The sequence below is a fragment of the Macaca thibetana genome, chromosome 14 (assembly GCF_024542745.1).
Source record: "Macaca thibetana thibetana isolate TM-01 chromosome 14, ASM2454274v1, whole genome shotgun sequence".
Classification (NCBI taxonomy): Eukaryota; Metazoa; Chordata; class Mammalia; order Primates; family Cercopithecidae; genus Macaca; species Macaca thibetana.
The window spans coordinates 62220440-62247405 of record NC_065591.1 but is presented as its reverse complement, the minus strand read 5'-3'; the positions used below and the strand labels follow the sequence as shown (position 1 = coordinate 62247405).

The following is a 26966-nucleotide window of genomic DNA, read 5'->3' as shown; positions in this document are numbered from 1 at the left end:
TATACAATCATGTCATCTGCAAACAGGGACAATTTGACTTTCTCTTTTCCTAATTGAATACAGTCTATTTCTTTCTCATGCCTGATTGCCCTGGCCAGAACTTCTAACACTATGTTGAATAGGAGTGGTGAGAGAGGGCACCCTGTCTTGTGCCAGTTTTCAAAGGGAATGTTTCTGGTTTTTGCCCATTCAGTATGATATTGGCTGTGGGTTTGTCATAAATAGCTCTTAGTATTTTGAGATATGCCCCATCAATACCTAGTTTATTGAGAGTGTTTAGCATGAAGGGCTGTTGAATTTTCTCAAAGGCCTTTTCTGCATCTATTGAGATAATCATGTGATTTTTGTCTTTGGTTCTGTTGATGTGATGGATTACGTTTATTGACTTGAATATATGTTCAACCAGCCTTGCATCCCAGGGATGAAGCCAACTTGATCATGGTGGATAAGATTTTTGATATGCTACTGGATTCGGTTTGCTAGTATTTTATTGAGGATTTTTGCATTGATGTTCATCAGGGATATTGGTCTAAAATTCTCTTTTTATGTTGTGTCTCTGCTAGGCTTTGGTATCAGGATGATGTTGGCCTCATAAAATGAGTTAGGGAGGATTCTCTCTTTTTTTATTGATTGGAATAATTTCAGAAGGAATGGTACCAGCTCCTCCTGGTACCTCTGGTAGAATTTGGCTATGAATCCGTCTGGTCCTGGACTTTTTTTGGTTGGTAGGCTATTAATATTGCCTCAATTTCAGAGCCTGTTATTGGTCTATTCAGGGATTCCACTTCTTCCTGGTTTAGTCTTGGGAGAGTGTATGTGTCAAGGAATTTATCCATTTCCTCTAGGTTTTCTAGTTTATTTGTGTAGAGGTGTTTATAGTATTCTCTGACGGTAGTTTGTATTTCTGTGGGGTCAGTGGTGATATCCCCTTTAGCATTTTTTATTGCGTGTATTTGATTCTTCTCTCTTTTCTTCTTTATTAGTCTTGCTAGTGGTCTATCAATTTTGTTAATCTTTTCAAAAAACCAGCTCCTGGTTTTTTGAAGGGTTTTTTGTGTCTGTATCTCCTTCAGTTCTGCTCTGATCTTAGTTATTTCTTGCCTTCTGCTAGCTTTTGAATGTGTTTGCTTTTGCTTCTCTAGTTCTTTTAATTGTGATGTTAGGGTGTCAATTTTAGATCTTTCCTGCTTTCTCTTGTGGGCATTTAGTGCTATCAGTTTCCCTCTACACACTGCTTTAAATGTGTCCCAGAGATTCTGGTATGTTTTATCTTTGTTCTCATTGGTTTCAAAAAACATCTTTATTTCTGCCTTCATTTTGTTATGTACCCAGTAGTCATTCAGGAGCAGGTTGTTCTGTTTCCATGTAGTTGAGTGGTTTTGATTGAGTTTCTTAATCCTTAGTTTGATTGCACTGTGGTCTGAGAGACAGTTTGTTATAGTTTCTGTTCTTTCACATTTGCTAAGGAGTGCTTTACTTCCAACTATGTGGTCAATTTTGGAATAAGTGTGATGTGGTGCTGAGAGGAATGTATATTTTGTCGATTTGGTGTGGAGAGTTCTGTAGATGTCTATTAGGTCTGCTTGGTGCAGAGTTGAGTTCAACTCCTGGATATCCTTGTTAACTTTTTGTCTCATTGATCTGTCTAATGTTGACAGTGGGATGTTACAGTCTCCCATGGTTATTGTGTGGAGTCTAAGTCTCTTTGTAAGTTTCTAAAGACTTGTTTTACGAATCTGGGTGCTCATGTATTGGGTGCATATATATTTAAGATATTTAGCTCTTCTTGTTGAATTGATCCCTTTACCATTATGTAAATGGGACCATTTTTGATGGTTTAAAGTCTGTTTTATCAGAGACTTGGATTGCAACTCCTGCTTTTTTTGTTTTCCATTTGCTTGGTAGATCTTCCTTCATCCCTTTATTTTGAGCCTATGTGTGTCTCTGCACGTGAGATGGGTCTCCTGGCTACAGCAAATTGATGGGTCTTGACTCTTCATCCAATTTGCCAGCCTGTGTCTTTTAATTGGAGCATTTAGCCCATTTACATTTAAGGTTGATATTGTTATGTGTGAACTTGATCCTGTCATTATGATGTTAGCTGGTTATTTTGCTTGTTAGTTGAAACAGTTTCTTCCTAGCATTGATGGTCTTTACATTTTGGCATGGTTTTGCAGTGACTGGTACTGGTTTTTCCATTTGATGTTTAGTACTTCCTTCAAGAGTTCTTGTAGGGCAGTCCTGCTGGTGACAAAATCTCTCAGCATTTGCTTGTCTGTAAAGGATTTTATTTCTCCTTCACTTATGAAGCTTAGTTTGGCTGGATATGAAATTCTGGGTTTAAAATTCTTTTCTTTAAGAATGTTGAATATTGGCCCCCACTCTCTTCTGGCTTGGAGAGTTTCTGCCAAGAGATCCGCTGTTAGTCTGATGGGCTTCCCTTTGTGGGTAACGCGACCTTTCTCTCTGGCTGCCCTTAAGATTTTTTCCTTCATTTCAACTTTGGTGAATCTGACAATTATATGTCTTGGAGTTGCTCTTCTTGAGGAGTATCTTTGTGGCGTTCTCTGTTCTTCCTGAATTTGAATGTCAGCCTGTCTTGCTAGGTTGGGGAAGTTCTCCTGGATAATACCCTGCAGAGTGTTTTCCAACTTGGTTCCATTCTCCCTGTCACTTTCAGGTACACCAATCAGACATAGATTTGGTCTTTTCACATAGTTCTATATTTCTTGGAGGCTTTGTTCATTTCTTTTTACTCTCTTTTCTCTAAACTTCTCTTCTTGCTTCATTTCATTCATTTGATCTTCAATCACTGATACCCTTTCTTCCAGTTGATCAAGTCGGTTACTGAAGCTTGCGCATTTGTCACATAGTTCTCGTGTTATGGTTTTCATCTCTATCAGTTTGTTTATGGACTTCTCTATATTGGTTATTCTAGTTAGCCATTCGTCAAATCTTTTTTCAAGGTTTTTAGTTTCTTTGCACTGGGTTTGTAGTTCCTCCTTTAGCTTGAAGAAGTTTGATTGTCTGAAGTCTTCTTCTCTCAACTCGTCAAAGTCATTCTCTGTCCAGCTTTGTTCCATTGCTGGCAAGGAGCTGCATTCCTTTGGAGGGGAAGAGGTACTCTGATTTTTAGAATTTCCAGCTTTTCTGTACTGCTTTTTCCCCTCTTTGTGGTTTTATCTACCTTCGGTCTTTGATGTTAGTGACATACAGACGAGGTTTTGGTGTGGATGTCCTTTATGTTTGTTAGTTTTCCTTCTAACAGTCAGGGCCCTTAGCTGCAGGTCTGTTGGAGTTTGCTTGAGATCCACTGCAGACCCTGTTTGCCTGAGTATCAGCAGCAGAGGCTGCAGAAGAGTGAACATTACTGAACAGCAAATGTTGCTCTCTGATTGTTCCTCTTGAAGCTTCCTCTTAGAGGTGTGCCCAGCCGTGTGAAGTGTGACATATCAGTGTGCCCCTAGTGGGGGATGTCTCCCAGTTAGGCTACTTGGGGGTCAGGGACCCACTTGAGCAGACAATTTGTCCGGTCTCAGATCTCAAACTCCATGCTGGGAAAACCACTATTCTCTTCAAGCTGTCACTACTCTCTATAAGCTGTCAGACATGGACATTTACATCTGCAGAGGTTTCTGCTGCCTTTTGTTTGGCTATGCCCTGTCCCCAGAGGTGGAGTCTACAGAGGCAGGCAGGCCTCCTTGAGCTTCAGTGGGCTCCACCCAGTTGGAGCTTCCCAGCCACTTTGTTTACCTACTTAAGCCTCAGCAATGGCAGGCACCCCTCCCCCAGCTTCGCTGCTGCCCTGCTGTTAGATCTCAGACTGCTGTGCTAGCAATGAGGGAGGCTTTGTGGGCATGGGACCCTCTGAGCCAGGTGCGGGATATAATCTCCTGCTGTGCCATTTGCTAAGACCCTTGGTAAAGTGCAGTATTAGAGTGGGAGTTATCCGATTTTCCAGGTGTTGTGTGTCACAGTTTCCCTTGGCTAGGAAAGGGAATTCCCTTCCCCCTTGCACTTCCCGGGTGAGGCGATGCCTTGCCCTGCTTTGGCTCTCAATGGGCTGCACCCACTGTCCTGCCCCCACTGTCCAACACACCCCAGTGAGATGAACCTGATACTTCAGTTGGAAATGCAGAAATCACCCATCTGCTGTGTCGCTCACACTGGGAGCTGGAGGCTGGAGCTGTTCCTATTCAGTCATCTTGGCACAGATCAAGTGTCTTACTATATTGCCCAGGATGGTCTCCTGGGGTCCAATGCCTTGGCCTTCCAAAGTGTTGGGATTACAGGCATGAGCCACCACATCTGGCATAGACTGTGACTCTTTTATACAATATTCCATAACCAGAGTTTTGGTCTTTGCAGTGGTGAAAAACATCAAGAAGTAGTTTCCACATTAACTGAAGTCTTTCAGACTGGCTTCTACCTTAGCTCCCTGATGCTCACTTTTCACTTTAAAAATCAGGGCCTGTGGTAGATAGAATAACAGCCTTTCAGAGATTCATGACTTAATTTGGAAACTGTGAATATGTTATGTTACATGACAAAATGGAATTAGTTTGTTAGGACTGCCATAATAGAGTATTCCAAGCGTGTATTTAACAACCAGAATTTATTGTGTCACAGTTCTAGAGGCTAGAAGCCCACTGTCAAGGTATCTGCACATTTGGCTCCTATTGTCAGCTGTGATAGAGAATCTGTTTTACACCTCTCACTTACCTTCTGGTGGTTTGCTGGAAACCTTGGCTTATAGATGCATCATCTTGATCTCTGCCTTGTCCACATGACATCCATATGTGTGTGTATATCTGTGATCAAATTTCCCCTTTATACAAGAACTTGGATTCTTGTATAAAGAATGTTGGATTAGGATCTCACTATACTCCAGTATGACCTCTTTTTAATTTAACTAATTATATCTGCAATGACCCTAAGTAAGGTCATACTCTGAGGAACTGAGGCTTAGGCCATCAACATATAAATTTGGAGGGGTTGGGGAAGAGGATAACTGTCTAATCAGGACATGTAAATTTTACTTTTGTTTGCTGGCAATGACTAAGACCTTCACTACAATGTTGGCATCAACAAGATTCTCTTTGAAATTAGTGAAAGGCACAGCATAGACCTAGATATTTCCCCTCTAACCAGATTTGGTTTCCCTACATAAATGTGGTAACTCAGCCTAGATGGTGGAGAAAATGATGATGAGGGCACCATACTTAGGCAAGTAAGAAGAAATGAGGCAAGCAAAAGTCATCTCATTTTACACATGCACAGATCAAAACTGAGGAGGCTTAATCTTCTATATCAGACCTGGGAATTCTGCTTCCTGATGAGACACAGAAGCAACAAAATATCCTTCCTTTAGCTTAGGGGACAAATACACTCATCCAGGGAGGTCAGTATATTATTGTGTCCCTCCTCAATAAAGAAAGATAAATGCAAACATATTGTGAGGTATTTTGAAAACCCACATGAGGTTGGGTACTATGAACTTGCAGCAGTAACAACCTGATATTTTGTGTTATTATTTCTAGCAGTTGCTCAGTGGTACAGGGATACCAAAGTATAACATTTTGTATGGTAGTTGTGATAGAAAAATAGATATCAAGGTTATTTATATTAGTATGACTGGAATGATGGACTATAAGTACTAATTTTATATGAAGGATTTTAAGAGAAAAGAAGATTGAAGGATATATATCTATATATACACACACACATACATACATGTTATATTTAATTCTTTGTACGTAATACCTATATTATATAAATCTATGTAATATAATAAACTTAATGTTGTATATCATATGTAAATTGATATACATATGTAAGTAATGGATTATGTGGAATAACATGGGTTGAATAAAAGAACTAGAAAAATGGATGCTGTTGTTAAATGAAAAGATGCTCAAAAAGTATCTCTAAGCTTTGGCAAGGTCCATGCCATGTCCATACATGATTGACTAATGTATTTTGCAGATGGAGGTCAAAAAAAGTGAGGATATAAGAACTCCGAGGCTGCGGCCCAGGTTTCTACATATATTTATTGAAGTGTTCCAGAATTCTCATGTTAACATCTTCAACAACCTATTCTTTCATTGAAACGTCTTTTCTAAATATCCTTCTTGTCCTGCTCTTGTAACCCTACAATTACAGACTGAAGAGACTTTAAGTTTATTGTAACCAACCTTTACTGGGACTCTCAATACTTCTCAGAATTCCTTGTACATCCCAATGGAGACTGGGCTTCAGCACAGGGCTGTGAGTCAGATTCCTAGTCCCCAAAGCATCTTGCAGAGGTACCAGCTTTGGAAAGACTCAAATGATGAGGGGCTTCTAGAAGGGCCAATCAGGAAGACTGACCTTTCTACTACACACTCTTTTTTAGCCTGCCTTTCCCTACTGAACTTGAAAAGCAGTGTGCTTGAACTGAGAAGTACTTTCCAAAGAGCCTGAATGTCATGTCTGCTTGGAGTCACTGTTCCATTTGAAAGAGGGGAAGGGTCAGATGAGGAAATGCAGGTCTTACTCAAGAGGTCACATTCTGTTTTGGGGGATAAGTCACTCTAAAAGAAATGAAGAAGAAAGAAAGAAAGTAAAAGGACCTGAACTTGGTTCTGCTTTCATTATACTGAGGATTTCATAAATAGAAGTCAAAAACAACAGCTACAGAAAAATAATTTGCAACCAGAGATAAACCAAAAATTCCTATGACCAATGCCATCCAGATCTCTAAAATAATAAAATCTTGACTATTCCCTGTAACCTGGACTCTCTAGCAAGAACAATTGTATTCCAGATTTTGTAGGCTGATATATGAAAATGTATCATTAACTTTGTGACTATGATGATCACAATCCTACCACAAAAACATTAATGTAAAGCTGATAACCTTGGTAGTTTTTGTGTATTTTTCTCTCTTTAGATGTATGTTGGGTTTTGTATTTTGTGGGCTGCATATTCTGAAGTCTGACTGCTTTGCACCCTTTTCAAATAAGGGTTTTAAATACTCCTTTATCAAATTTTTAGACATCTAATCAATCATGAGATTTAAATGAAATCAGGAAGTGTTGACAAAAATTAAATATTTTAATACCAACAGGACCCTATTTGGTGATTGAGACAGAGAAAGCTCTATATAAGCTTCAACTGTTCAGACTGAGCAAAGAGAGCCTTCCAGCCTCACAAATTTTCAGAACTGACTGTGGCATGATCTCCATTGGAATTGCCATTGCCTGTTTGTATAATGACCCACTCAGATTTGAGGGGCCTTGGAACAATTGCTACCTCAGTAAACCCTGATGCACCAAGAAATGCTGCACATCCTTATGAACCCCACATTCATTAAATAGGCATACTAATATGTATACACATGATGTTCAACCTCACACATCAGGTATGTAGCTGGGCATGTGCCTTCACAAAGCCTGCACACTTAGTGACCTTGAATGCACAGTATGATGGTAGCACACTAATTATGCATATTGATAGCAAATGACTATTCATACTTTTGTACACAGACATGCTTATTCATACACATGCTCACACTCACATGCAAATCCAGTCCCTGATGCACATACCTGTCAGATACACACAATTTACATGATATATCAGCACACTTTCATATTGCACAAAATATCCCTTCAATTGTAAATATACATACTTGCACTAAAAATACATGCATATATAGACAAACTCACACTCATGTAGTATTAAAATTTCTTGCACATTTCTGAGCATTCAAATATCCTGCCTTTTCATTTGTGCATGCAGAGGAGAGAGGAAATGTAAGGGTTAACACTTCTAGCTTTAGTCTTCATTCTCAGAGGAGGCTGGTGTAAATATGAGGCAGCAGGCTCAGGGAGAGTGGTAGATCTGATGCTTGGGGGAAGTGAAAGGACAGACCTAGTTCTTTGAATAGGTCCTGATCTGAGGTCTCTGACATAGGCTGAATCCAAGAAACTTTTTAGAACTGCTTATGAGCATGCTGTACTTGGTCAAAGATACAGTAGAACTCAGGGCAAGTGGATCCCTGTGCCTCAGCCACCTCTTCACTTCCCAGAAAGCAGTATGACTTATGGAACACTAAGAAGCAGGAAGGCGAGAAACTGTGCAGAATGGCCTGACTCACTGGGAGCTTCAGGTCTAGAGATCAATGGCCATTGAGCTTCATTCTGAGAATGGGAGAAGACTCGGTGCTCCCACTGTGTCCTCCAGGGTAAGCCTAGAAAGGTAAGAATACTGCCTCCACACAAAAATACTCCAAGAAGGAGTTTGGTTTTGAGCGTTACCCTGATCCAGTATTATTGGTTTTAGTTTCAGATACTTCAGTGAGAAAACAGAGTTTGAATTTCCCTGAAGCTATTTCTAAGCAGATCTCAGTTTATTTTATCCTTCATCCCTTCTCTGACTTGAGCAACACCCTGACAGATGCCTGTATTTAGTTCCACATAATGGGTGCAGTAATTGAAGTCCAACAGAGACTGTGAGTACTTTCTTGGGACTCGAACTCATTATCACAGATAAAAGTTGAACTCTACTCTGTGAGAGAAGATGGTTCTTAGAACCAATTTCTTCAACAAAAGGTACACAAAGATTTACAAGTTGATTTTATTTTAGAAAACAGCAAGCTTGAATCTGAAGTCCAAAGTGTGATCAGTGGGGCTACAATATTTGAAAAGGACAAGGCATTTCAGCTCTCAGTATGCATTAGGCTCATAAGATTTCTAGCCTGTCAAAAATAAAAAAAAAAAAAAATAGCACTGTAGGGGAGGAAGGAGAGTTGGGCAAGAAGGGAAATTATATTGTTCATATTTTCCTACCTTTTAGAGAATGTACATTTCAATTTCTCAAAGCAGCAGTAGGCTCATTACCTGTGCTTCCCATATTTAAAAACCCCATACACTAGACAAAAATGGCCAAGGATTGGTTAGCTCTCTGCCCACTCCACATGACTTGTAGCATTAACTCTATTAAGTCTGCAAGTCTATGAGAAAAGAAAGACAAGGGAACTTTTAACAGTGAAGGCATTAGATTCCATGGGTCAGCAGAGAAAAGTGGAGAAAGAAAAGGGAGGTGCTTGGCAAGGGTCCCCATCTCCCAATTTGGTCTTGAGTCACAGGGCACTTCTGCTCGTCCATTGTCCACCAAGAAAAGAAAATTGGAGAGCAGAAATTCAGAGTCAGCAGAATGAAATGAGGAAGGCTGAGAGGCATCACTTCATAGGGCTCTATGAAAAGGCCATTAAGGAGACTGGGGAAGGAGTAAAGCAGAAGACAGTAACTGGTTTTTGCAAGGGCTGTAGTTTGCAAGTAGTTGAAAGACTCACCAGCCTCTAAAGCGGGCATAGAACAGGATAATTCTCCATTTAGTCTCATGAGCAGAAGCTAATAAAGACATCGTCCCAGAGAAAGCAGCACACACCCAGAGATGCCGGGAGGCCAAACTGGAGACTGTGCTAGAGGCTCCAGTCCAGTGAAGTAGCAGGGGTCCTGGGTGCAAATTCAGATCTGCCTCTAATTCAGCATGCAGTTGGGAATGCCCTCTTCATGTCTCTTTGTCATGATAGGGCAGCAATCTCTGCTTTCCCCAACTCGGGTGTGTGCCCCAATTAATCGTTTTCTAGCACAGGTGGCATGAGTACCACTAAGAGCACTGGCTGTGCAGTTGTGCATCCAGACACTAACTCATTGTGTGGCCTTGGGCAAATTATGTCACTGAAGCCTATTTTTCTCATTGTAAAGTGAAGATACAGAGGTTTTGTGTACGTTAGATACAATAAAACTTAAAAGCCTGCAGTGCTGTATCTTGAAACATAGTCATTCCTTGTACAATGACTCAGAGATAATTGTACAATTTGATAAATTGCACCTTTAACCAGCACCTCTTACATTGCCTGGTGCAACAATGAGAATGGTCTGAGTGTGTTTCTCCAAGTGCCCCGAGCCTGCGGAAGTGTGTTCTCACAAGTAGATGGTGACACACAAGAGGAAAAGGGCAGGTGGAAGGAAATTCCCTGGCTCAAACAGAATATATAAAGAAGTTTGGGAAGACCAGACCAGACAGAAGGGATAGAACAGAGTGCCTGGACCCTATATAATATGTGGCTTTCAATTTTCACCATAGCTTACATAGAAGTATTTGCCTTGAGCAAACCTACAGCTATTATCTTAATAGGATGGTCAAGCTTCAGGTTTAGAGCAAAACTTAGGAAGTCAGAGTCCCATTTATCTCATGCTGTTATAAATCTTGGGAAAATTAGAAAGAAGCAAGCCCTCTTTGGCATTATGAGGCCCTTTTAAGGAACCATTTGGTCTAGGGAATGAAACATCTGTAAGTTCCCAAAGGCAATTTGTTAAGGAGCATTGGAAGGGATACTCTTCTTGCCTCTTCCTTTGAAGGAGGTAAGAACTAAGGATTTCAATCAAAACACAGAACAACTGAATTTAAATAGTGAAAAGGTAGTGCGTAAGAACCAAGTGAGCTTTGTGCCATCAATTCTGAGGTAGAAAGTAGTCACCACAGGAATCAGTGGGTAGAAGTAACCCAGGTAAAGCAAGTGCACACCAGAGGGTGGCATTCACACAGCAGTGCAACATTTAGAAGGAGAAATGAACATTACTTTCTTTTGGACACAGCATCAAGGTAAGGTCAATTGGATTTTATCAGAACATTAGGATATTGTTAATCCAATCATGAGTCTATTGAATAATGATATTTATTTGTTATTTTCTCTAAGGATTTTAAAAATTAAACTCCTGCCCTGTACCAAGCACAAAGATACTATGTGTAGTGTAGGGTTCAGGGCAGAGTTCATGGAAAATTTACTATCTAGGATGGAGGCTGGCAAACTACAGCCTGTAGACTAAATCCTCTTTGGAGTTTATTTTTGTAAGTAAATTTTTATTGGAATTCAACCATACTCACTCATTTATATATTGACTATGGATGGTTTTACACCACCGTAGCTAAATTGATATGTTGTAACTAAGACTGTGTAGCTAAAAATTCCTCAAATTTTTATGATCTGACTTTTTACAGAAAAACTTTGCTAACCACTAATTTAGGGGGGGCCTACACTAAGGATAAAATATTGAATTACAGGTACGTAATTGATCAGTAATTTATCCTTCAGCCCAAGCCCTTATGGTAACTGCCCTTAAGCTAACTCAACATCAATACATAAATTTCTATAAGCATTGAAGCCACACTGGCTTCCTAGCCTGACAAGTTGTCCGAGCAGCTTAACAGAGGGATAAATAAGACTTGTGCAAAACGTTGATAATATCAGCTGTCAGTTTTAAAGAATAGAAGGAAAAGAATTACTATGACGTTATTTGTCATGATTTTTTTCCTTAATAGATTCTCTTTCAAGAAAACATTGATGCTTGAAAAACAACTGTACTTGCAGCGATCACATTTTGTTCTACCCTATTTTGAATGATATATATATATATATATATATATAAATAAAATAAAGAATAGTATCATTTTATGTTGCAAGATTTTATTTATAAAAAAAAAAGGTTGAAATTATCCCACCTTATCTTTAAACTCAATTGCCCTATTACCCAATTGTCCCATCCAAAGGCATATCAATAATAACACTTGTTTTGATTCCTATTTGCAGAGAGTAGATCACTTTCCCAATGGAGAACATATTAACCAGCCCATGGTGCTGGCTTCAGGGAACAGCTCTTCTCATCCTGGGTCGTTCACCCTGCTTGGAATCCCAGGCCTGGAGAGTTTCCAGTTTTGGATTGCCTTTCCGTTCTCTGCCATGCATGCTGTGGCTGTTGTTGGAAATATCACTCTCCTCCGTGTAATCAGAATTGACCACACCCTGCATAAGCCCATGTACCTCTTTCTGGCCATGCTGGCTATCACTGACCTGGTCCTCTCCTCCTCCACCCAACCTAAGATGTTGGTCATATTCTGGTTTCATGCTCATGAGATTGAGTACCATGCCTGCCTCATCCAGGTGTTCTTCATCCATGCCTTTTCTTTTATGGTGTCTGGGGTGCTCATGGCTATGGCCCTGGATCGCCATGTGGCCATCTGCTTCCCACTCCAACACTCTAGCCTCATGACGCCATCGGTCGTGATTGAACTGGGGACCGTTGTGATGCTGAGAGGGCTGCTGTGGGTGAGCCTCTTCTGCTTCATGGTGTCTAGGATGCCTTTCTGCCAACACCAAGCCATTCCCCAGTCATACTGTGAGCACATGGCTGTGCTGAAGTTGGTGTGTGCTGATACAAGCATAAATTGTGGGTATAGACTCTTTGTGGCCTTCTCTGTGGCTGGCTTTGATATGACTGCCATAGGTATGTCACACATGATGATTTTGAGAGCTGTGCTTCAGTTGCCTTCAGGTGAAGCCCACCTCAAAGCTTTTAGCACATGTGCCTCCCATATCTGTGTCATCTTGGCTTTTTATATCCCAGCCCTTTTTTCTTTCCTCACCCACCGCTTTGGTCATCATGTGCCCTGAGTGGTACATATCCTGTTTGCTAATCTCTATCTGCTGGTACCTCCCATGCTCAACCCCATCATTTACAGAGTTAGAATCAAACAGATCAGGGACAGAGTTACCCAAGGATGTTGTGGAAACGTCCCTTGAGTCAAGGGTCACAGAATGACCACCACTTAAATTGCACCACTGATCTAGGGACATAAACGAATATTTTTCAGACTATTACTTACCATAAGTGAGTCAGCTCTGTAAACAGTTGATCCGGAGGTAGATAACCCTCCAGAAACAAAAGCAACAATTTCAGGATGCCCAGGGCAAGAGATTTCTGAGACATGCCATAAAAACTTTGTTGACCTCAGTTCATCATCACAAGAAAATAATAAGAATATTTTCACCTATTAAGTCAGTGAATGTTTTTTAAAAAAATGTCACCTTTCACAGATGATTAAGGTAAAAACATTATTTACACTACTGGTAGGAGTACAACTTAGTGCACTTCGTTTAAAAGAAATTTAGAAATGTAAATAAAATAGTTAAAAAGTATTCTCTCTATATGTATCTATATATCTATATCTATATATGCAATTTCCCCTCTGATAATCAAAATTTTGGAAGCAAAAACCTGTACAAAGTAATGTATAAAATCATTATGCATAAAAACCCAACAGAAAACCAGTCAAATATTGTCCTGTTTTTTCCAATTATGTGAAGAAAGTCATTGGTAGCTTAATGGGGATGGCACTGAATCTATAAATTGCCTTGGGCAGTATGGCCATTTTCACAGTATTGATTCTTCCTACACATTCCATTACTGGGTATATACCCAAAGGAATATAAGTCATGCTGCTATAAAGACACATGCACACATGTGTTTATTGCAGCACTATTCACAATAGCAAAGACTTGGAATCAACCCAAATGTCCATCAGTGACAGAATGGATTAAGAAAATGTGGCACATACACACCATGGAATACTATGCAGCCATAAAAAAGGATGAGTTCGTGTCCTTTGTAGGGACATGGATGCAGCTGGAAACCATAATTCTCAGGAAACTATCGCAAGAACAGAAAACCAAATGCCGCATATTCTCACTCATAGGTGGGAATTGAACAATGAGATCACTTGGACACAGGAAAGGGAACATCACACACCAGGTCCTATTGTGGGGGGGAGGGGGGAGGGGGGAGGGGTGAGGGGTAGCATTAGAAGATATACCTAATGCAAATGGTGAGTTAATGGGTTCAGCACACCAACATGGCACATGTATACATATGTAACAAACCTGCATGTTGTGCACATGTACCCTAGAACTCAAAGTATAATTAAAACATATATATAGTCCTGTAAGAAACCAGATGAATCAATGTGCAATTGAATATTAGATGCCTTTTAATATCTGACATTTGCAACAAGTATCTAAAGATGTAGTAAGTGATGAAGATATGTTATGTTTAGAAAAAAGATAAAGAATTGTCTTTAAGACTTGATGCCAATTCTAAAATGGAATGCATATACACAAAAAGAGATTCAAGAAATACATCCAAATCAAAGTAAAAACTATTCTGAGTAGTGAGGCTTGTAATATTTTCATTTTCTTTTTGGGCCTTAGTGTATTTTTAAAAAACATCCTCAATTGAGAATGTTTAATTTTAGTATGGGAAAAAGTCATGAAAATAACAACAGAAACACAGGTAAGGGATTAATTCAGTGCCAAAGTTTAGTGAGATAGGATGGACAATCTGAGAGGATGACAGACAGTGGCATAGTTGAGATCCATCGAAGCTCAGGGATCCAGATGTAAAATTGTTGCTGGATCACAGCTTCTTCAGGCTGCTAACTAACAATGGGGATCAGGTGAGCTGAAGTGTTGGTCTCTCTTTTCCAAAATTTTCTTATTCCCCTAGGACAATGGATTTCAGAATGAAGCAGAAGTTTTTGGAAAGAATGAGGAAGATCTTCTCTTCTGAATGGAATATATTGTATGGTTTAAGGTGATAGGAAAGCTATTAGAAATTTTAATAACATATTTTCATGGTAATTTCTTTTTAATTAACATTTTAAACCATTTTTAAAAGCATGCTTGCTTTCAATTCATTGGACTTGAACTGTCAACCTTTCACAGCTCTTTCTGAGAAAGCCAATGAAGAAGGTTCTAGAATTCAAGGTCTTCTGTTTCTAAAGCCAAAATTAGATTAAGGTGCTTTGAGTGGATTCAGGAGCAGGTTTGCCTCTTCCAGAAAAAAACAGATTATGTTGAAGTCTGAAGATATTCCCCCAAAAGAATGGGTGTTCTGAGGAGCATTTTCATCCTTCCCAAATTTCAGAGTTAAAAGGACCAATTTCTTTCTATCTGTAAATTAGTGAATGAGAAAATTTCTCTTTCTCTTTCTCTTTTTAAAATTAGCTTTCTTACTGTATAACTTGCAACGATAACATTTTAATGTTTCTATACACATTTTGATGAGTTCTAACACCTGTGCAGCCACCAGTTCCTCAATCAAGATGAAGAACATTGCAATCATTTAATAAAGATTTCTCCTGCCCCACTGTAGTTAGTCAGCCCCCTTCCACCTCAACCAGGGAAACTTCCATATGATTTTTTCACTATAGATTAATTCTTATGGCCCTAGGACTGTACATCAATAGAAGAATAGATGATTTATTATTTTGAGTCTGTCATCTTTCATGTGTATAAAGTTTCACTCAAGCTGTTGTGCATATTAGTACATTTCCTGATTTTGCTGAGCAGTATATTCCATATTTTCAACATGCTTTTACTAATATAGTGATGCTTTTCTTCTTTGCTCTAGCCCTTCTACTATTTTTATACTTCCAAACACATCAATGGCTCGTCTGTCTTAAGTCTTTGCTCTTATTTCTCCATGGCCCCAGTTGTTCTTCTAGAGGGCATTCTGGCTCCCATTATTATCCTTCAGATCTCAACTAATGCCACCTTCTCCTAGAGGTTTCCTCACCCACTTGTCTTCACCAGCTCCTGAGCCATGCAACTTTTCTATCAATTCACGTATCCTGTTTCCAACTTATCACTTACCACAATCTCAAATTTTTATTATGTATCTATCATCTGTCCCTATGACTTGAATATAATTTTCATAAGAGAGTAGTGCTGTTTCTCACTCATTTATTCTAAAACCTAGCACACACATGAAAAAAAAGAAAAAAAAGAAAAAAAAAGAAAGGCACGTGAATGAACGAATTTGAATGTTTCTGATTTGATACATTGCCCCAACAATACCAGTACTGTCCAAAAGTTGGCATTTGCAAATATACTCATGCCTCACTCCCCCAAAACTGACTATAGTGCCAGAACTTTCAGTCTTAAGGACTCCTTTCATTGTCTGCACTGAAGTAACATTTTGAAGGAGGCTGTGTGATTTGGTTTGAATCTTTGCCCCCACCCAAATCTCATGTCAAATTGTAATCCCCAACGTTGGAGGTGGAGCCAGCTGGGAAATGATTGGATCACGGGGGCTGTTTCTCATGAATGATATAGAACCATCCCCTTTGGTTGCAATAGTGAGTGAGTTTTCATGAGATCTGGTCATTTAACACTGTGTAGCACCTCCCCTCTTACTCTTTCTTCTTCCTCTCTGGCCATGTAAGATGTACCTGCTTTCTCTTTACCTTCCGTCATGATTGTAAGTTTCCTAAGGCCTCCCCAGAAGCAGAAACTGTTATGCTTCCACAGCCTGCAGAACTGTGAGCCAATTAAATCTCTCTTTTTCAAAATGAATTATCCAATCTCAGGTATTTCTTCATAGCATTACGAGAATGGACTAACACATTGTCAAATAAGATAGGTTTGTTATAAAATAGCAAATTGTCTCTGGCTCACCTCTTTTTATAAAAATTAAAATGTTTGTAACATTTTAAATTCCTATTCAAGCAATATATTAAGCAATTACTCTGCACCCAGCATTTTGCTGGAGAATGGGGATAGAATCAGGAATGAAAGAAACTGACAAACATAGCATCTAGTTTGTGTGATTTCTACCCAAAATCAAAATACTGAATTTTTACAGTTTTAGCTCCAATATTGAAACTATTATTTAAGATGTGTTGTACTATCATGATTGTAAGCTACCTTAGGTATTCTGAATCAATGAAAATAGACAATTCTCTTCCTTACAACTTGAAGATTCCCAGTGTCCATGACATGAAATACGTAACTAACCTAGAGTGTGTCTATACTCATTCACAAAAGCTCTCAAGTGAGTACATTGAGTGAGGGACTCCATTTTCCATGTGTTAATGGGCAGAGTCACCACAGTGCCTCTCTTCCCTCAAATAACACAAATCTATGATCATAGTGACTAAGAGAGGCCAGATAGAACATCTCAAAGGTGGACCCCAGTAAGTCAGCTTACTGTGGTTTTTAAACATTACTCAGAATCATACTGTGATGTCAGGGTTCAGTTCTAAAGTATTTTCCAAAGGGCAATGCCTCCTCAGTGATGTATACTCTGCACAGAACCAAGCACAGTGCTATTAGGATGCTGACATTTCATACTCAAATCAACAAGCATTTTTTGAACAGTGGCTGTGTACCCAGTGCAACGCGTGGTGCCTGGGATGTAGAGATAAAGTTTACAGGTCTTCCTTAGAACCCTACCTCTGCCCTCCTACAGTGCCTGTTCCATTCTACTCTCATCATACTTACTGACTTCTTTATATCGTAATGATCTGGCTCTGTGTGTGCCTCTATGTCTTATCCACCATGAAGAAAAATGTTGCTTTATTTACCTCAGATGTTGGCAAATCCTAACACAGAGGAGGCATCAATAAGTATGTGGGAAGCAATATCTTTCTATTCAAGGGAGGTGATAGGCACATGCCAGTAAAGACCTAAAACACATACTTTCAATACTCTGCATGTTAAGTATTTTAAGACAAAAATAAAATCCTAGGCCCCCAAACCATCTGAATGGATCCCTCCTCTCAACTAAGGGCATTCTAAAGTTAACCTGTCAATCTAGTTCAAGCCATGATGAGAAGGTGAAGTCAGGCATGCCTCATTACCATTAACATCAACACAGACCATAAGACTGGTAGAACAGACTCTTTAAGTCTGATATGAAACATTTCCAATTTGTCCTCTCTGAAACCAGCTACCTGGAGGTTTCATCTGTGTGATAAAACCTTGGTCTCTACAACTCCTTATATTAACCCAGACAATATATTCTATTGATTCCAGGTCATTAGATAATAATCAATTGCCAGTCAGAAAATCTATGAATCTGCCTGTGACCTGGAAGCCCCCACTTTCAGTTGCCCTGCCTTTCCAGACTGAACCAACGTACACCTTACATGTATTGATTGACGTCTTATGTCTCCCCAAAATGTATAACACCAAGTTGTAGCCTGATCACCTTGGGACAGGTCAATAAGGCCTCCTGAGGCTGTGTCATTGACATGTCCTTAACCTTGGCAAAATAAACTTCTAAATTAATTAAGACTTGTCTCAGATAATGTTTGCTTTATATTATTGTTGGCGTTTATGCTGTGTGGGTAGGCCTATGGCCCAAATCTCCCCAAGAAAATGACTAGGCGGAAGGCAGCAGGAGTGTGAGGTCCTGTTATCCCACCTTGACATTAAAAATTTTAATGTTTAATTTTGGCCTACAAATCCTGAAGTCACTGGCTCTTCCTACTCTGTCTACTGAGGTCAGAGGTTTGAAAGCCAGAGAGGGAAGGAAAGAAAGGCCCAGGCAATGTGCTGCCTGATTTTGCAGAGCATGGCCCTTCCCTTTACTTCGTCTCTACCCCAGATGAGGCTGGGCTCTCAGTTTGTGGTTTTCAGTTCTCCACGTGTCTATCCTAAGTGTGGCCATCATGAAAGACATGTATAATATGTAAATGAGCTCATCCAAATATACCTTGTAGATGAGGAAACAGAAACCAAGGAATCCAAGTAGCAACTTTGGGTTTCTTTCTGAGCCAGAAAATAGAAAAACTCAAAAGGTGGGAAAACAGTAAACACATAAGTAAATAAACAGAGCCACTAGGTGGGAATTGAGTCTCTCTAAGAAATCAGGTAAAAGTCTTAAAGAAATGTGTAAGCAAAAGGTTGTGGACTACATAACTCTGAGGAGGAATTCACATTGTCATTCAATTTAATGATGCCCCTGAAGTTGCAGAAAACTGTTCCGTAGGGAGAGAATAAAAGATAAATTTTACTTGTGCCAATTTCTGCTTCTTGAATGTGCCAGCTCCATTTGAAATCTCATGCTTTGAAAAAAGGACCAAGGCCTACAGGGAAGAAAGAGAAGCAGGATACCTTCTCACTCTATCTCCCCATGTTAATTGGTTTCCTGACTGAGTAGAAAGGGCTCAGTGGATGTTTAAGCCAGATTTGCAGCAGGAGTTCTCTTGGCACCAGAAACAGGGCAATCATAGCGCACGGTCTCTGCAGCAGGAAGGTATGGACAAGACATTAGGAAGGGAAAGTCTGTTCCAGGAGGGGTAAATGTTGCTCTGGGAAAGGAATAGAGAAGCCTAACATGTGGTCACATAGGCTGTGGACCAACTGGGATGGTGGTTTGAGCTATCAACTTTATGAAGATAGTTTTATTGAATAGCACAAGGCATGGGGAAAATTCATCCATTCATTCATTTCTTCAGGAACTTCAAGGAACTCTTTAATGTGTCTTCTGTTTTAGTAGCCCTCAACAGCCATATTTTTAAAAAAATTTCATAATTAATTGAAGTTGTTTTAAATGTGTCCACTAAATCACTCTTACTACTGCATGCCCAGCACTTAGTGGCCTGTAATGGCATAAGTATTAATAGGACAAGTTCATTTGTTACATGAAGAAATACGTGAATGATGAATATTGTGTTCTAAAGAGGTCTCACATAGCATTTTTAAAAGTGAGTAAGCCCCAGTATTGCTTCTCTGGGAGCTCTTGCTCTCACTGAGCAGTTGGCTCATCGACAATGGCAACTTGTCTAGTAACAGCTACAGAAGAAATTAGCCCTGAGGTATTATCCTTTTCCCAAGGTTCCTGGACAATAGGGCTGAGATTGCCTTAGGTGTAGCAAAGGAAGAGAAGCACTGCAGAAGCAGGAGACCTGGCATCTCCCAGGAGTCCCAGCTCAGGCCTTTCCTCAGTGTGTGACTAGAGAAGTTTCTGCCCTTCCTTACTCCATCAAGTTTGTCTCCATTTCCTCTCTTCTCAGAATAAGGCAGCAATCAATGATCAGGCATGCCTACATCCCAACACAGAGAAAGCATTTATGTGTACACAAGGAAGCCTGTATATTTATAAATTCCTCCTTGGCAGGGGTACTTGAGTGCACAGATCTATTGAAAAGGGGTCTGAAACACAGAAAACGTTCTACTCAAAAGTAGGATTTTTCTCAAAAGTAGGATTTTTTTTTTTTTTTTGAGCAGGAAGAACATATTGAGCACCCACGCAGGGCATGGAGAAGACACAAAGCCTAACACTGAACTCAGTCCTTACGATTTTGTACGGAGAGATAGACTTGTAAAAAATTAGAAATGCAATTCATTTGGGCCAAACAATACAATCACATATTTTGAATCTAGCTCTGTCACTTGGAAACTGTATGACCTTGAATAGTTACTCAATGACTCTAAGTCCCATTTCTCTCACATGTAAATGTTGATTAATGCTTTTTCCCAAAGTTGTTGGGGAAATTTACTGATATGCTTTATAAAATCTGCTAGCATATTTTCATATTAACAAATTAAATGTGATATTACAGTGTAATAGGTAATTGCCTTGTAATTGTCTGTATGCATCTTTTTCTACGGAAAAATCATCCAAAGTTTGAGCAGAAAATTGCTGTATTTTCCCCTGTATCTCCAGGGTCTAGCATCATGACTGGCATTTCATCAGTGTTCAATGAATATCTATTGAATGAATAAGTAATCACTCTATCAACTTTGTTGTATAATGATTAACACAATTCCTAAAGCATGTACTAGACTCACTGCACAGACATATTGCACATATACCCACATTTGTGTACCTTCAATTTTTAAATTTCTCTATGCTGAGAATCTTCACTTGCCTTACACAAAACCCAGGAATAACTTTACTCAGTAAAATTTTACTGCATCCTCTAGTACACAGCAAAATTAATGTCATTTATGCTGAGTCAAAAAAGCAAAGGCAGAACACCGATTAGTCTACTAAGTATGTGGCAAGAAACTAGAACTATGATAAATATGTAAAAAAGTGATGCCATAGAAAGGGAAAAAAGTGTGCATCAAGGAACCACAGATATGCCCACTTTTATTTCATCACAGATATCCATTACCAATAACTGCCTAAACATAAAGATAAATTTTTGATCCTATAACACTTTTCCTTACTCTAAGAAAAATATATATATCAGATACCAAGACCTTTGGTCTTGCTATAGGACTTCTTGAATCTTTCTTACTGTAATTATTATTAAATTGATAACCAAGGGTAAAATATAACTTAATATTTTATGAATAAGCATACATAAGTGTTATCTGGATGAATGTGATAATTTGTTCTCACTGATGCTCATCTCCAGTGTCAAAGAAAAGTGTGAAGCTACTTAATGAATTAGATTTAGATTTTGTGATACCATAAGTCAAAATGCACACATTCCAAAATACCGTATATACAGAACAAAAATGACCTGTTATGTATCTTCACCCACAAGCCTTACCCATTCCTGCATTTCCCCAGATGTACAAAATTTGATGCACCGTAACTGTGGAAAATTAAATAATTAATTCTTCCAGTGGATACTTACTCTACTTCTTACACATGATTCTATTCTACTAGACCCTATTTTTTCTCCTCTGGAACACTTGAATGATCCTTCTTCGAATCTGCTTGGTCTTCACACTGTAGGCAATGGGGTTTAGCACAGCGGAGAGCAGTAGGTATATATTGGCCATGAGCATGTGCACTACTGGTGATAAATGTTCTCCATATCTGTGAATCATGGAGGCACCAATGAAAGGAACATAGAAGAGGAACACGGCAGACATGTGAGAGAGGCAGGTGCTGAGGGTTGTGAGCCTTTCACCTCTGGAGGCAATGCCCAGCACAGTCTTCAGGATGAGTACATAAGACATTAGAATGAGGAGGGCATCGAGCCCCAGTGTGAAGATGACGACCATGAAGCCACAGAGGCTGTTGACACGGGTGCTGGCACAAGCTAGCCACATCATATCTTGGTGAAGATGATATGAATGCGACAAGACATTGGAATGGCAGAAGGGTAGATGCTTTATAAGGAAGGGCACAGGGAAGACCACACAGATTGCCCGGATGAGGACAGCTATTCCAATCTTTCCAATAACACTGTGAGTGAGGATGGAAGCATAGTGTAATGGGTTTCAGATGGCCACAAATCTGTCAAAGGCCGTGGACACTAGGACTCCTGGTTATGCTATTCCAAATACATGGATGAAGAACATCTGCATGATGCATGCATCAAAAACAATCTCAGGGGCATTAAACCAGAATATGCTGAGCGTGGAGGACAAGGTGGACATGGAGAGACTAATGTCAGTGAGAGCCAAGATAGAGAGGAAGTAGTACATGGGCTCATGGAGACTCGGCTCCACCTTGATGATAGCTAGGATGGTACCATTTCCCAGGAGTGTAAGTGTGTAGAGAAATCCCAGGGGAAAGGCCAATCATGAGTTCTTGTCTGGCATTCCTGGGATACCTGTCAAGATGAAACTATGGCGGTTGGCATATGATGCATTCAAGTTCATCATGTTGTTCTCACCATCGGTGGGGCTAGACTCTTCCACTTGGTTCGCAGCTCCTAAATAGAATATATATTCTCATATGGACAGAACAATGGCTTTATGAATACATAGGTAGAATAGCAGAGGAAAGAATAAAGTTAAAAAACAACTTTTAGATGATACTTGTAACACTTTGTCTTTTTCCTTCCTACACAGTCACATGTGATTACCTCCCTTCTCTTGGAATAAATTTCTTTATTTGAAAAATGGAAACAAGAGTAAACATCCAGTGTTTAGACCGTAAAGAATTTTGCTGTCTCCTTTGATATATCCTCCTCATATAGTTTTCAAGGTTTAGCAGAAAAGAAGTAGACGTAACCAAGGTCTTAATAACATAGAGCATATTGCTAAATAATTTTTTAAAACCCCACTAAAAAACCTCACAATACCATCACAACACACCCACGACTATATACAATCCCACTGTCATCAGAACCTACATCCACATAAATCCATGTGTATGAGGATGTATGAGGATATTTTATATATATGTATATATATGTATATACATATATGTATATATCTATATATATATGAATCTATATGTATATAGATACATATACATATAGATACATACAGCTTCCAAGTATACACATATATACTTCTATATACACATACACATAAATATACTAGGTTGGTGCAAAAGTAATTGCAGTTTTTGCCTTTTTTAAATCTAATATGTTCATGTGCGTGTGTGTGTATATATATATATATAGAGAGAGAGAGAGAGAGAGAGTATGTATCCTGGATATCTATTGTAAGGATAATTGTAATGAATTACATATGCAAATACACATTATTGGATGAAATTATTCTATTTAACATTTAATCTTTAGAAATTTAAACAATTTATAATTTCCATAGTCTCATTTTAAGATAGCTAGAAGAAAATAAAGCTTATTGGCTCATAAACAACCACATATAAGGTATAAGGTAATACTTAGCCCAGTTCTTTCAGGCTCCCTAACTGCTCTTTCTGTATCCATGAATGCCCCTTTCTAATACATTCTTCATTCGGCAGTTACACTAGACTTTTTTAGAACAAATATAAATCTCATTTATTTATTTCAAATAAAACTCCTTTAAGGGTTCCCAATGTACTTATAACAAAGCTCTAAATCCTTATCTTAGCCCTCAATGTAAAGCGAGATTCAACCCCTACCTACCTCTCTAGCACCGACTCACACCGTTTACTCTCCCCTTCAGTCTCTTTAATCCAGCCAAATTTGCAGTCTTTAAGTTCCTGGGTTCCAGTGAGATACTTCCTGATATAGCGTTTCTCCATGAATTCTTTCCAGGTCTTTATGTTTTTCTTCACCCCTCGTGAAGCTCTTCTTTGCCTAAGCAAAGCCTAGCTATCCTTCCCAATTATGCCAATTCCAAATATCCATAGTAGCTTAAGGTTTCCTCATATGTTGTTTTCATATTTTTGGGCTCTTCCTTCTTATCAGTGAGTATAGTTAAACATTGTGTATGTATTTGTTTAATGTCCATCTCTCCTACTAGAAGTTAAAATTTCCTAATGTAAAGGACTGTTTTATGGTTCATCACCTCATTGAGCATATGCAAGGCATTGTTAATTTTTTCCATATTAGTGCAATTAAGACATAAAACAATGAATGGGTGAATATGGATGACTGAACGTCAATCTTCTTTCAGAAGAGAAGTCTTATAATCCCTCAAACTCTGTTCTGATCTCCTGCAGATGAATTAAAAATTTTCAACAAAGAGAAAAATCTATTTTTCTAAGAGACCACAGACAAAAACTTAAAATTGGGAGTCTGTGAGAGGTACTATGGTGTCTTTGTTCTCGCTTAGGTACTTGCGAGAAGAGCGAAAAACATTTCAAAATCTCGTCTGGGAGCTCTGAAGTAGGAATGAGATCAGGCGTGTAAGAACAAGTAGTTTCCCTACCTTTTCTGCCTCGTTTCTTTGCTGTAGGATGAGGATTTTCTGTTAGAAAAACGTGACTGCTAATAAGTTATTTTACAGATTTGGGTATCTTAGACACAGAAGAATTTTTGAAAGGTAGTGTAGTCCACTCATACTTGTTGTGTTGTGTCTTTCTAACAAAATTTGGGCCCCTCCCTCCCAGAAATCACAATGGTGAGATCTAAACAAAGCACTTTGTGATGCCTGCCTAACCTTCTGCCTGCACTCTGAGGAGGGGTTTTGTTTTACTTTAAATGTTAAGTGAGAGCCTTCACTTGTTTGGGCCTGCTGTTCTGTATCCCCAGCCATTCTTGTGGTTTTCAGGTGGGAACGACCAGCTGGTTCATCCCTACTAGTGGTTTTTCTTGGGACCTACTTGAAAAATCTTTAACATTCCTGAAGTCCTGAGGACCTGCTGAAACCCTGTTCTTCCATGCAAATAGTTGATTCTTGTTTATCCCTATGTTTTTTACTCTGATTTTCCTTACCTGAATCAGTGTTTCACCCTCATCTTCTTTTTTTCATTCTTATCTCCATTCTTCATATTCATTCTTTTAATCTTCTTTAATTTCCAGACACCTCCTTTCTCTATCTCCCAATGAAATTCTTATACATTCTTCCATTCCATCTTTATTTTATGCCTAGCCTTGCACTACGTCCTCCCCATAGTGTATGTCTTCTTCTTTTACTCCTAATAACAACACCTGCATTTTACCTTTTCTTTCCATCTTTGCTTTCTACCACCACATGACACTCTATACACTATTCTCATCTGTCCTTATCACATTCCTCTCTAGAATCTTTGTGAGGATTTAATTTAAAAATGTCCTAAATAATCTTACACAGAGCTTGCTATGTAGAGGACATGGAAAAAATCTTTTAAGATTAATTTATTACCTTTATCAACCTGGTGCTATGGTTCAGAACTAATTTGGTTTCTTTCCTTTCCTGAGACTAGCATGTAGAGGCCCTTATAAGACTGCTCAAACCTCTGTTGATGTCTAGAGTCATCAAGATTCTCCAAGAATTTCACAACTTCTCTGAAAGAACTCCCATGAAGGGTGTTATGCAGTGCCACTTGAGCTATACCTTCCTAATTTCCCTAAGGATTCTAAACCCTTCCTTTATCTGTCAAACTGTCCTCTATTCAGTCAACATTTATGCAAAATTTTTCTTCATTTTAATTTTATTTGCATAGTCTTAGCCAGGTGTGAACTCACGTACATGCACACAATTGCATGCGCAAACACACACTGATTTGAATCATGTTTAATCACTAAGTAAGATTTACAGTTCCAGCCCAATTTCAGTTGAGGTCTTCTCACTCCAAAGCCAGTCTCAGTCTCAATGATGACATAGTGTTGCAATTTGCCATGAAACAGAGCTGGAGTTTACTGTTGTTTGGAATGGATAGAATGATTGTCTGGACTCTGCCTATCAGGAGCATCTAAAAAAATGTTCTTTGAATTTGCTGAACTTCTTTGGTTTTCTGAATTGTTATTCCAATACCTCATGTATAATTTCTTGCATTTAATTTAATGTATTTCTCTGTAAGGATGTTTTGCATTAATGAGGTAATTCTTAAAAATACAAGAACAGCTGGTTTCTCTAGTCTGTGCCTCTGTGTGGTCAGGCCTTAAATTGTTCACAGATCCTTTCTATCACATCTTTATGCCCTTTTGATCTCATTTATTTTCCATCACAGGCATATTCACATAATCACAGCAGAAAACGAAAGTCCCATATAAACAGTTCTTGTGGTGATGCTTTAGTTTAGGCATGATTGAGATTATATGGCCGAAGGCTATTCATTTATTTTTAATTTCTAAACCCATTTCTTCCCCACTGTGTACTACAACCGAAAAGAGACAATGCATGCTATAAACATTAAGAGCTAGGGCTTTATAATGTGTGTCAATACATTTTTAATAAAAAATTGTGAATATTTCTGTCTGAAATACTGTTGGGGATAGAACTAAAAACACACAAAATGCTTGATGCAACTCCCCCTGAGTGTTAAACTGGTGGCTTGAACTTCCCTGAAGGTATCAGGCCTTGACTCCTCCATGTCACAGAAACTAATGCCACTGCTAGAATCAACTTCAGAAAGACTCCTATATTATCCCAGTAATTTCCTATTATCGGGAGCTTAATCCATGAAAGGTCTTCCTGTTCATATCTAAAATGGTTAAATATAATAAAAAGAACAGAGTTCATGAGTCTTATATACCATGTTTTAATTTACAGTTTTAATTTTGTCAGCTCGTTAGACTTAGGGAAAGTTATTTAACCACTCATTCATTCAGCATTCCTTGTTAGCTATTATTAAATGAGTTCTACTGGTGAAGTCCAGCTATTCCTCCTCCTTCCCATCAGCATTTATACAACCAAATAGGCCTAATGGAAGTCATATAAGCATATTGACTATTCTCATTTTAAATTTATTTATTAATAAAATTATAAATTAATTGCCAAAGGCCTCACATATTCTTTCATTGCTTCCAAATTATGACACTTTATTTTTTCCTCTGCTTGATTATCTCTACTAGCATCAGAGATCTGGTTTCCTTTTTCATTATGAAAAAGAAATTAGCCAGTATTTGTCTAATTTCTTTGTTTAATTTTAATGCAAAACACTCTAAAGCATGAAAAATAATTATTAGGAAGGGAAATTTCCTCTGAAGTAGAACTAATGAATCCTCTTTGCTCAAAAAGGGGGAATATATGAACCAAAAAAAAAACTTCAAAAAATTTGACTCTATGA

General features: G+C 38.8%; 3 protein-coding genes and 1 pseudogene across 3 annotated transcripts in view; 2 read left to right on the top strand and 2 right to left on the bottom strand.

Moving 5' to 3' along the window:
- MMP26 (matrix metallopeptidase 26) overlaps nucleotides 1-26966 on the top strand; it is a 355123-nt gene that overhangs the window by 195985 nt on the left and 132172 nt on the right. The window lies entirely within an intron of this gene.
- Nucleotides 1-26966, bottom strand: part of RHOG (ras homolog family member G) — a 1041648-nt gene that overhangs the window by 939327 nt on the left and 75355 nt on the right. The window lies entirely within an intron of this gene.
- On the top strand, nucleotides 11672-12625 carry LOC126935274 (olfactory receptor 52R1-like). The gene is given in 1 exon segment (XM_050756531.1): nucleotides 11672-12625. A coding segment is annotated over 1 exon segment (948 nt). The 5' UTR covers nucleotides 11672-11677.
- LOC126936482 (olfactory receptor 51H1-like) lies at nucleotides 21287-22237 on the bottom strand (annotated as a pseudogene).